The sequence below is a fragment of the Bactrocera dorsalis genome, unplaced genomic scaffold (assembly GCF_023373825.1).
Source record: "Bactrocera dorsalis isolate Fly_Bdor unplaced genomic scaffold, ASM2337382v1 BdCtg208, whole genome shotgun sequence".
NCBI classification, from domain to species: domain Eukaryota; kingdom Metazoa; phylum Arthropoda; class Insecta; order Diptera; family Tephritidae; genus Bactrocera; species Bactrocera dorsalis.
The window spans coordinates 636-13,368 of record NW_026038259.1 but is presented as its reverse complement, the minus strand read 5'-3'; the positions used below and the strand labels follow the sequence as shown (position 1 = coordinate 13,368).

General features: G+C 37.5%; 1 protein-coding gene across 49 annotated transcripts in view; it reads left to right on the top strand.

The window, feature by feature from the left end:
* Positions 1-12,225, top strand: part of LOC125780207 (uncharacterized) — a 38,102-nt gene extending 25,877 nt beyond the window's left edge. For 13 of the 49 annotated variants that reach the window (XR_007423646.1, XR_007423647.1, XR_007423645.1 and 10 more), the window contains 4 exons: positions 2,281-2,641; positions 3,132-3,295; positions 4,772-6,658; positions 9,133-9,525. Coding sequence is in view for 10 of the 49 variants with exons in the window: in XM_049462014.1 (XP_049317971.1) it covers positions 10,158-11,843 (1,686 nt within the window). In the remaining 39 variants the exon portion in view is untranslated. The other 36 variants (XM_049462014.1, XM_049462013.1, XM_049462009.1 and 33 more) reach the window with 21 other exon arrangements.
* The last annotated feature ends 508 nt before the right edge of the window (positions 12,226-12,733 follow it).

Below are 12,733 nucleotides of genomic sequence, written 5' to 3'. Positions count from 1 at the left end.
CATATGACATATTTACGCTACATATGCACTGAGCAATCGATACCAAGTTGCGTAAAAATATGAACTATGAATATTTATGCTAGTTAGCCGTTTTGAAGTTATTTGAGTTATCAAATAGCCATAACGACAGCGCATTTGGAAAAATTTCACAATCATATATTAAGGTGTAGAATCGATTTGTTAGTACATATGCACTAAGCAGTCAATACCAAGTTGCGTAAAAATATGAACTATACATAGTTATGCTAATCAGCTGTATTGACGTTATTGGAGTTGTCATATAGCGTAACGACAGTGCATTTGGAAAAATTTCCCAATCTTATATTAAGGTGTAGAATCGATTTTTTAGTACATATGCACTAAGTAACCGATACCAAGTTGCGTAAAAATATGAACTATACATATTTATGCTAATTAACCGTTTTGAGGTTATTGGAGATGTCATATAGCCATAACGACAGTGCATTTGGAAAAATTTCACAATCTTATATTAAGGTGTAGAATCGATTTTTTAGTACATATACATTAAGCACTCGATACCAAGTTGCGTAAAAATATGAACGATACATATTTATGCTAATTAACCGTTTTGAGGTTATTTGAGTTATCATATAGCCATAACGACAGTGCATTTGGAAAAATTTCACAATCTTATATTAAGGTGTAGAATCGATTTTTTAGTACATATGCACTAAGCACTCGATACCAAGTTGCGTAAAAATATGAACTATACATAGTTATGCTAATTAGCTGTTTTGACGTTATTGGAGTTGTCATATAGCCATAACGACAGTGAATTTGGAAAAATTTCACAATCTTATATCAAGGTGTAGAATCGATTTTTTAGTACATATGCACTAAGTAACCGATAACAAGTTGCGTAAAAACATGAACTTCGCATATTTATTCCAATTAGCCATAACGACAGTGAATTTGGAAAAATTTCACAATCTTATATTGAGGTGCAGAACCGATTTTTTAGTACATATACATTAAGCACTCGATTGCAAGTAGCGTAAAAATATGAACTATACATATTTATGCTAATTAACCGTTTTGAGGTTATTGGAGTTGTCACATAGCCATAAAGACAGTGAATTTGCAAAAATGTCACAATATTATGTTACATATTTGTGCTAATTAGCCGTTTTGAAGTTATTGGAGTTGTCATATAGCCATAACGACAGTGTACATATTTGGAAAAATTCCACAATCTTATATTAAGGCGTAGCATCGATTTGTTAGTACATATGCACTAAGCAATCGATACCAAGTTGCGTAAAAATATGAACTATACATATTTATGCTAATTAACCGTTTTGAAGTTATTGGAGTTGTCACATAGCCAAAACGAGAGTGTATTTGGAAAAATTTCACAATCTTATATTAAGGTGTAGAATCGATTTTTTAGTACATATGCACTATTTCATCTTGTTGGAGTTGTCATATAGCGTAACGGCAGGGCATTTGGAAAAATTTCACAATCTTATATTAAGGTGTAGAATCGATTTTTTAGTACATATGCACTAAGCAATCGATACCAAGTTGCGTAAAAATATGAACTATACATATTTATACTAATTAGCCGTTTTGAGGTTATTTGAGTTATCATGTAGCCATAACGACAGTGAATTTGGAAAAATTTCACAATCTTATCGTAGAATCGATTTTTTAGTACATATGCACTAAGCAATCGATAACAAGTTGCGTAAAAATATGAACTATACATAGTTATGCTAATTAGCTGTTTTGAAGTTATTGGAGTTGTCATATAACCATAACGACAGTGAATTTGGAAAAATTTCACAATCTTATATTAAGGTGTAGAATCGATTTTTTAGTACATATGCACTAAGCAATCGATACCAAGTTGCGTTAAAATATGAACTTCGCATATTTATGCTAATTAGCCAAAACGAGAGTGTATTTGGAAAAATTTCACAATCTTATATTAAGGTGTAGAATCGATTTTTTGGTACATATGCACTAAGCAATCGATACCAAGTTGCGTAAAAATATGAACTATCCATAGTTATGCTAATTAGCCGCTTTGAGTTTATTTGAGTTATCATATAGCCGTAACGACAGTGCATTTGGAAAAATTTCACATTCTTATCGTAGAATCGATTTTTTAGCACATATGCACTAAGCAATCAATACCAAGTTGCGTAAAAATATGAACTATACATAGTTATGCTAATCAGCTGTATTGAAGTTATTGGAGTTGTCATATAGTGTAACGACAGTACATTTGGAAAAATTTCCCAATCTTATATTAAGGTGTAGTATCGATTTTTTAGTACGTATGCACTAAGCAATCGATACCAAGTTGCGTAAAAATATGAACTATACATATTTATGCTAATTAACCGTTTTGAGGTTATTGGAGTTGTCACATAGCCATAAAGACAGTGAATTTGCAAAAATGTCACAATCTTATGTTACATATTTGTGCTAATTATCCGTTTTGAAGTTATTGGAGTTGTCATATAGCCATAACGACAGTGTACATATTTGAAAAATTCCACAATCTTATATTAAGGCGTAGCATCGATTTGTTAGTACATATGCACTAAGCAATCGATACCAAGTTGCGTAAAAATATGAACTATGAATATTTATGCTAGTTAGCCGTTTTGAAGTTATTGGAGTTGTCATATAGCCATAACGACAGTGCATTTGGAAAAATTTCACAATCATATATTAAGGTGTAGAATCGATTTGTTAGTACATATGCACTAAGCAATCGATACCAAGTTGCGTAAAAATATGAACTATGAATATTTATGCTAGTTAGCCGTTTTGAGTTTATTTGAGTTATCATATAGCCGTAACGACAGTGCATTTGGAAAAATTTCACAATCTTATCGTAGAATCGATTTTTTAGTACATATGCACTATGCAATCGATACCAAATTGCGTTAAAATATGAACTATACATAGTTATGCTAATCAGCTGTATTGAAGTTATTGGAGTTGTCATATAGCGTAACGACAGTACATTTGGAAAAATTTCCCAATCTTATATTAAGGTGTAGAATCGATTTTTTAGTACATATGCACTAAGCAATCGATACCAAGTTGCGTAAAAATATGAACTATACATATTTATGCTAATTAACCGTTTTGAGGTTATTGGAGTTGTCACATAGCCATAAAGACAGTGAATTTGCAAAAATGTCACAATATTATGTTACATATTTGTGCTAATTAGCCGTTTTGAAGTTATTGGAGTTGTCATATAGCCATAACGACAGTGTACATATTTGGAAAAATTTCACAATCTTATATTAAGGTGTAGAATCGATTTTTTAGTACATATGCACTAAGCAATCGATACCAAGTTGCGTAAAAATATGAACTATACATATTTATGCTAATTAACCGTTTTGAGGTTATTGGAGTTGTCACATAGCCATAAAGACAGTGAATTTGCAAAAATGTCACAATCTTATGTTACATATTTGTGCTAATTAGCCGTTTTGAGTTTATTTGAGTTATCATATAGCCGTAACGATAGTGCATTTGGAAAAATTTCACAATCATATATTAAGGTGTAGAATCGATTTGTTAGTACATATGCACTAAGCAATCGATACCGAGTTGCGTAAAAATATGAACTATGAATATTTATGCTAGTTAGCCGTTTTGAGTTTATTTGAGTTATCATATAGCCGTAACGACAGTGCATTTGGAAAAATTTCACATTCTTATCGTAGAATCGATTTTTTAGCACATATGCACTAAGCAATCAATACCAAGTTGCGTAAAAATATGAACTATACATAGTTATGCTAATCAGCTGTATTGAAGTTGTTGGAATTGTCATATAGCCATAACGACAGTGTATTTGGAAAAATTTCGCAATCTTATATTAAGGTGTAGAATCGATTTTTTAGTACATATGCACTAAGCAATCGATACCAAGTTGCGTAAAAATATGAACTATACATAATTATGCTAATTAGCCGTTTTGAGTTTATTTGAGTTATCATTTAGCCATAACGACAGTGCATTTGGAAAAATTTCACAAACTTATATTGAGGTGCAGAACCGATTTTTTAGTACATATGCACTAAGCAATCGATACCAAGTTGCGTAAAAATATGAACTATACATATTTATGCTAATTAGCCGTTTTGAGATTATTGGAGTTGTCATGTAGCCATAACGACAGTGAATTTGGAAAAATTTCACAATCTTATATTAAGGTGTAGAATCGATTTTTTAGTACATATGCACTAAGTAGCCGATAACAAGTTGCGTAAAAATATGGACTATACATATTTATGCTAACTAGCCGTTTTGAGGTTATTTGAATTGTCATATAGCCCTAACGACTGTGTATTTGGAAAAATTTCACAATCTTATCGTAGAATCGATTTTTTGGTACATATGCACTAAGCAATCGATACCAAGTTGCGTAAAAATATGAACTATCCATAGTTATGCTAATTAGCTGTTTTGAAGTTATTGGAGTTGTCATATAACCATAACGACAGTGAATTTGTGAAAAATTTCACAATCTTATATTAAGGTGTAGAATCGGTTTTTTAGTTCATATGCACTATTTCATCTTATTTGAGAAGTCATATAGCCATAACGACAGTGTATTTGGAAAAATTTCACAATCTTATATTAAGGTGTAGAATCGATTTTTTAGTACAGATGCACTAAGCAATCTATACCAAGTTGCGTAAAAATATGAACTACACATATTTATGCTAATAACGACAGTAAATTTGGAAAAATTTCACAATCATATATTAAGGTGTAGAATCGATTTGTTAGTACATATGCACTAAGCAATCGATACCAAGTTGCGTAAAAATATGAACTATACATATTTGTGCTAATTAGCCGTTTTGAAGTTATTGGAGTTGTCATATAGCCATAACGACAGTGAATTTGGAAAAATTTCACAATCTTATAATAAGGCGTAGAATCGATTTTTTAGTACATATGCACTAAGCAATCGATACCAAGTTGCGTAAAAATATGAACTATGAATATTTATGCTAGTTAGCCGTTTTGAAGTTATTTGAGTTATCATATAGCCATAACGACAGTGCATTTGGAAAAATTTCACAATCATATATTAAGGTGTAGAATCGATTTGTTAGTACATATGCACTAAGCAATCGATACCAAGTTGCGTAAAAATATGAACTATGAATATTTATGCTAGTTAGCCGTTTTGAGTTTATTTGAGTTATCATATAGCCGTAACGACAGTGCATTTGGAAAAATTTCACATTCTTATCGTAGAATCGATTTTTTAGCACATATGCACTAAGCAATCAATACCAAGTTGCGTAAAAATATGAACTATACATAGTTATGCTAATCAGCTGTATTGAAGTTATTGGAGTTGTCATATAGCGTAACGACAGTACATTTGGAAAAATTTCCCAATCATATATTAAGGTGTAGAATCGATTTGTTAGCACATATGCACTAAGCAATCGATACCAAGTTGCGTAAAAATATGAACTATGAATATTTATGCTAGTTAGCCGTTTTGAGTTTATTTGAGTTATCATATAGCCGTAACGACAGTGCATTTGGAAAAATTTCACATTCTTATCGTAGAATCGATTTTTTAGCACATATGCACTAAGCAATCAATACCAAGTTGCGTAAAAATATGAACTATACATATTTATGCTAATTAACCGTTTTGAGGTTATTGGAGTTGTCAGATAGCCATAAAGACAGTGAATTTGCAAAAATGTCACAATCTTATGTTACATATTTGTGCTAATTAGCCGTTTTGAAGTTATTGGAGTTGTCATATAGCCATAACGACAGTGTACATATTTGGAAAAATTCCACAATCTTATATTAAGGTGTAGAATCGATTTTTTTTAGTACATATGCACTATTTCATCTTGTTGGAGTTGTCATATAGCGTAACGGCAGTGCATTTGGAAAAATTGCACAATCTTATATTAAGGCGTAGAATCGATTTTTTAGTACATATGCACTAAGCAATCGATACCAAGTTGCGTAAAAATATGAACTATACATATTTATGCTAATTAACCGTTTTGAAATTATTGGAGTTGTCACATAGCCATAACGACAGTGTATGTGGAAAAATTTCACAATCTTATATTAAGGTGTAGAATCGATTTTTTTTAGTACATATGCACTATTTCATCTTGTTGGAGTTGTCATATAGCGTAACGGCAGTGCATTTGGAAAAATTGCACAATCTTATATTAAGGCGTAGAATCGATTTTTTAGTACATATGCACTAAGCAATCGATACCAAGTTGCGTAAAAATATGAACTATACATATTTATGCTAATTAACCGTTTTGAGGTTATTGGAGTTGTCACATAGCCATAAAGACAGTGAATTTGCAAAAATGTCACAATCTTATGTTACATATTTGTGCTAATTAGCCGTTTTGAGTTTATTTGAGTTATCATATAGCCATAACGACAGTGTACAAATTTGGAAAAATTCCACAATCTTATATTAAGGCGTAGCATCGATTTGTTAGTACATATGCACTAAGCAATCGATACCAAGTTGCGTAAAAATATGAACTATGAATATTTATGCTAGTTAGCCGTTTTGAAGTTATTTGAGTTATCATATAGCCATAACGACAGTGCATTTGGAAAAATTTCACAATCATATATTAAGGTGTAGAATCGATTTTTTAGTACATATGCACTAAGCAATCGATACCAAGTTGCGTAAAAAAAGGAACTATACGTATTTATGCTAATCAGCTGTATTGAAGTTATTTGAATTGTCATATAGCCCTAACGACACTGTATTTGGAAAAATTTCACAATCTTATCGTAGAATCGATTTTTTTAGTACACTAGACATATTTATGCTAATTAACCGTTTTGAGGTAATTTGAGTTATCATGTAGCCATAACGACGGTGTATTTGGAAAAATTTCACAATCTTATCGTAGAATCGATTTTTTTGGTACATATGCACTAAGCAATCGATACCAAGTTACGTAAAAGTATGAAATATCCATAGTTATGCTAATTAGCTGTTTTGAAGTTATTGGAGTTGTCATATAACCATAACGACAGTGAATTTGGAAAAATTTCACAATCTTATATTAAGGTGTGGAATCGATTTTTTAGTACATATGCACTAAGTAACCGATAAAAAGTTGCGTAAAAATATGAACTTCGCATATTTATTCCAATCAGCCATAACGACAGTGTATTTGGAAAAATTTCCCAATCTTATATTAAAGCGTAGAATCGATTTTATAGTCCATATGCACTAAGCAATCGATACCAAGTTACATAAAAATATGAACTATACATATTTATGCTATTAAGTCGTTTTGAGGTTATTTGAGTTATCATATAGCCATAACGACAGTGCATTTGGAAAAATTTCACAATCTTATATTAAGGTGTAGAATCGATTTTTTAGTACATATGCACTAAGCAATCGATACCAAGTTGCGTAAAAATATGAACTATACATATTTATGCTAATTAGCCGTTTTGAGGTTATTTGAGTTATCATGTAGCCATGACGACGGTGTATATGGAAAAATTTCACAATCTTATTGTAGAATCGATTTTTTGGTACATATGCACTAAGCAATCGATACCAAGTTGCGTAAAAATATGAACTATACATATTTATGCTAATTAGCCGTTTTGAGGTTATTGGAGTTGTCATATAGCCATAACGACAGTGAATTTGGAAAAATTTCACAATCTTATATTAAGGTGTAGAATCGATTTTTTAGTACATATGCACTAAGAAATCGATACCAAGTTGCGTAAAAATATGAACTATACATATTTATGCTAATTAACCATTTTGAGTTTATTTGAGTTATCATATAGCCATAACGACAGTGCATTTGAAAAAATTTCACAATCTTATCGTAGAATCGATTTTTTAGTACATATGCACTAAGCAATCGATACCAAGTTGCGTAAAAATATGAACTATACATATTTATGCTAATTAGCCGTTTTGAGGTTATTGGAGTTGTCATATAGCCATAACGACAGTGAATTTGGAAAAATTTCACAATCTTATTTTAAGGTGTAGAATCGATTTCGTAGTACATATACATTAAGCAATCGATACCAAGTTGCATAAAAATATGAACTATACATATTTATGCTAATTAACCGTTTTGAGGTTATTGGAGTTGTCATATAGCCATAACGACAGTGAATTTGGAAAAATTTCACAATCTTATATTAAGGTGTAGAATCGATTTTTTAGTACATATGCACTAAGTAACCGATACCAAGTTGCGTAAAAATATGAACTTTGCATATTTATTCCAATCAGCCATAACGACAGTGAATTTGGAAAAATTTCACAATCTTATAATAGGGCGTAGAATCGATTTTTTAGTACATATGCACTAAGCAATCGATACCAAGTTGCGTAAAAATATGAACTATACATATTTATGCTAATTAGCTGTTTTGAGGATATTGGAGTTGTCATATAGCCATAACGACAGTGTATTTGGAAAAATTTCACAATCTTATATTAAGGTGTGGAATCGATTTTTTAGTACATATGCACTAAGCAATCGATACCAAGTTGCGTAACAATATGAACTATACATATTTATGCTAATTAGCCGTTTTGAGGTTATTTGAATTGTCATATAGCCATAACGACGGTGTATTTGGAAAAATTTCACATTCTTATCGTAGAATCGATTTTTTAGCACATATGCACTAAGCAATCAATACCAAGTTGCGAAAAATATGAACTATACATAGTTATGCTAATCAGCTGTATTGAAGTTGTTGGAATTGTCATATAACGTAACGACAGTACATTTGGAAAAATTTCCCAATCTTATATTAAGGTGTAGAATCGATTTTTTAGTACATATGCACTAAGCAATCGATACCAAGTTGCGTAAAAATATGAACTATACATATTTATGCTAATTAGCCGTTTTGAGGTTATTTGAGTTATCATGTAGCCATGACGACGGTGTATATGGAAAAATTTCACAATCTTATCGTAGAATCGATTTTTTTTAGTACACTATACATATTTATGCTAATTAACCGTTTTGAGGTAATTTGAGTTATCATGTAGCCATAACGACGGTGTACAAATTTGGAAAAATTTCACAATCATATACTAAGGTGTAGAATCGATTTGTTAGTACATATGCACTAAGCAATCGATACCAAGTTGCGTAAAAATATGAACTATGAATATTTATGCTAGTTAGCCGTTTTGAGTTTATTTGAGTTATCATATAGCCGTAACGACAGTGCATTTGGAAAAATTTCACATTCTTATCGTAGAATCGATTTTTTAGCACATATGCACTAAGCAATCAATACCAAGTTGCGTAAAAATATGAACTATACATAGTTATGCTAATCAGCTGTATTGAAGTTATTGGAGTTGTCATATAGCGTAACGACAGTACATTTGGAAAAATTTCCCAATCTTATATTAAGGTGTAGAATCGATTTTTTAGTACATATGCACTAAGCAATCGATACCAAGTTGCGTAAAAAAAGGAACTATACGTATTTATGCTAATTAGCCGTTTTGAGGTTATTTGAATTGTCATATAGCCCTAACGACACTGTATTTGGAAAAATTTCACAATCTTATCGTAGAATCGATTTTTTTTAGTACACTATACATATTTATGCTAATTAACCGTTTTGAGGTAATTTGAGTTATCATGTAGCCATAACGACGGTGTATTTGGAAAAATTTCACAATCTTATCGTAGAAACGATTTTTTGGTACATAAGCACTAAGCAATCGATAGACAATAGCCTCTACCTTGGTAGGCACCTTGCCGTGGTGTAGAGGCTTAGTCGCAAGGCATACTCGGCGCCCCCCAACCGGTATGGATAGTGCTGATTAGCGCTATTCAGGCGGGTTGTCGGGAGCTGCATGCGTGCGACGACCAAGGTCTACCACCTCCTAATCCAGGGTGTCATGCGACCCGTGCCCATTGGATGATTTGCAGCCAGGAGGTAAATTCGGCTGTATTTTAACGGAGCCTTCCCAACACCGGGCCGAATTGGGAAGTAACGGTGGCCTTACCACGCCAAGGGGCTCTGGTGTGGCGGACCTTCCCGTTCCCCATATAGACTATAGACCCGACAGCTCACCTTGTTGAGCCAAGGGTCGTACGAACAAGATGAACGACCAAAAACAAAAAATAACAACAAGAAAACCGGATTTGATGACGGACAAAGGCCAACGACAGAGGACAACGGTAGCGGATACGGAGAAGGAAACTGTAGCAGCGGAAGGCAAGGGGGGTCGAGGTGCCAGGCGTAAGCCTAAATACTTCGACGATCTCACGCCAGAGGAGCGCTCGCTGTTCGAGGAGCACGCCAGGGAGGATGACGACGACGTGCCCTCTGGCAGCGGAGCTCACCTGGGGGGTACGCCTGGAGCTGAAGCAGTACCTAGGAGCATCGGCAAATCCCCTGCCGGAGGGTGCAGTGGGTCGGCCTCTGGTGAATCGAGTCGGGCAGAGCCTGACGGCGCCAAGAGGAGAAGGAGGAGAAGGCGCAGGAGAGGTGGGCAACGCCCCCTCCCAGAAGCTGGCCAACCCGGCGGGGGTGGGGATCCACGTAGGAGAGGAATGAGTGGCTCCACCATGAGGTGGTACCTACGCCACCTACATGATGGGAAAACCCCGGAGGAGGCGGAGGCTCTAGCCAGGAGCAAGAGCCAAAGGAGTAACGTCAACCCGGCGACTGGACGCGACCACAATGTGCCAGCTCGCGCGCAGGGCAGCGGCAGCGGCGGCCGTGGCCCGGTCAGCACTACGCTGTCCGTGCGGCGGGGCGACAGCAGGGCATTGCCCGCAGGCACAAGCGCCCAGGCCGAAAAACGGAAAAGCGGCCAAATCACGCCACAGGAGCCCCCACGATCCAAGAGGGTGCGGGGCACAGACGTAAAGGAAACCGGGGGCCAACAACCTGGATCGGCTCCTCACCGGGTGGAGGAGGTGCGGCGCGGGTATGCGGACGCTGTCAGAGGCATCCGCATGGCTGTTCTGCCTCTCAAGTACCCGGCGGAGGCGCTAAAACCGGAGGAGCTTACCGTGCTGCAGGACATCCTCATGGACGAGGTGTGTCAAGGAGTGGACTACACGGCGTCCTTCCTGGGCATCGACTTCAGGGGAGGTATGATGCAGGTTGACTGCCACGACGAGTCGTCCGCCAACTGGCTGAAGGAGCACGCTCCAAAGCTGGGAGGCTGGTCGGGCCCTGTCCTCTGTGCTAAGAGGGTGGAGGACGTGCCAATCATGCACAGCATGACAGTTTTCCTCCCTCGGTGTGGGGACAGGTCCTACGAGTACGCCCTGAGTCTGGTGAGGAACCAGAACAGGGGGCTCAGTATCTCGGCCTGGTGTGTCGCCAGTAGCAAGAAAGAAAAGCTAGGCGATATGGAGGGTTGGAGGTTGAACGTGTTTATTGACGACGAGTCATATAAGTACGTTCGGGCCGCGGGCTTCCGCCTGTTTTACAGGTATAGCACGGTCGTTATGCGGCCGTACAAGACTGCTGACGCCGGGAGCAAGGAAGCCAAGACGCCCGCGCCTCCACAGGACAAAGGCGTCGTTAGCCAGGCAGTGCCGGTATCCGCCTCGGAGGAAACGAAGATGGAGGTGGACGAGTCGTCGGAGCAGCCCTGCGGGAGCAGGACTGAACTGGCAGTGCCAGGGCCGACTTCAGACGTCCCCGACGATGGCCGGAGCATGGAGCTACCCTCAACACAGGAGCTCCTGGACGGACTTGGAGACTCAATCGACAGCAGCGCGGTTGACGGCAGGGTAGAGGATCTTTCACTCCTCGAGCCCAACTTATGATGGCCGTCAACATGGAGATTGCCCAAGTGAACCTGCATCATGCGGCGGCAGCCTCCGCTGTCATAACAAGCAGGTTCACTGCGGATAAACTGGGCACGCTGCTGATCCAAGAGCCTTGGATCCATAAAGGCGAGGTAAAGGGCCTCAAGACGGAGGCAAACAAGGTAATCTGGGACCTCTCAAGCGAGAGGCCTAGGACGTGTATAGTTGTCAGAAACAATATTGATTTCTTTTGCATTTCAGAGTTTCTGACGCAGGACTTGGTGGCGGTGCAGGCTAGGGACAGTGAGGGCAAAGACTTCGTCCTAGCCTCAGCATACTTTCCGGGAGAGGCAGCAACGGCACCCCCGGAGGCGGTGGAAAGGTTGGTGGAGCACTGCAGGCTGCACAAGCTCCCGCTTATCATCGGCTGCGATGCGAACGCCCACCACACGGAATGGGGCAGTACCGACTGCAACGCGAGAGGTGAGTCCCTTTTAGAATATCTAGTAGGTAGAAATTTAGCGGTAGAGAATGTAGGGTGCGAACCCACATTCGTAACTATAAGCAGGAGGGAGGTGCTGGACATCACCCTCAGTAATGAGCCGGCAACAGGGATGGTCTCGCAGTGGAGAGTCTCAACGGAGCCCTCCCTGTCGGACCATAGAATTGTAAGGTTCGTGCTGAGGGCAGAGGTCAAGCTATTCCCCCCTAGACGCAACCCTCGAAGGACCAACTGGGTTACCTTCAAGGAGAGGCTGGACGAGGAGTTAAGGAGGAAGGGGCAGACTGACAATAGCGCCACGGGCCGGGGCATTGAGGTCAGATTGACCGCACTTAGTGAGTCCATTATTAGCGCGTATAACGACAGCTGCCCCTTAGTTGCACCCACAGACAGGCGCAAATGCTCT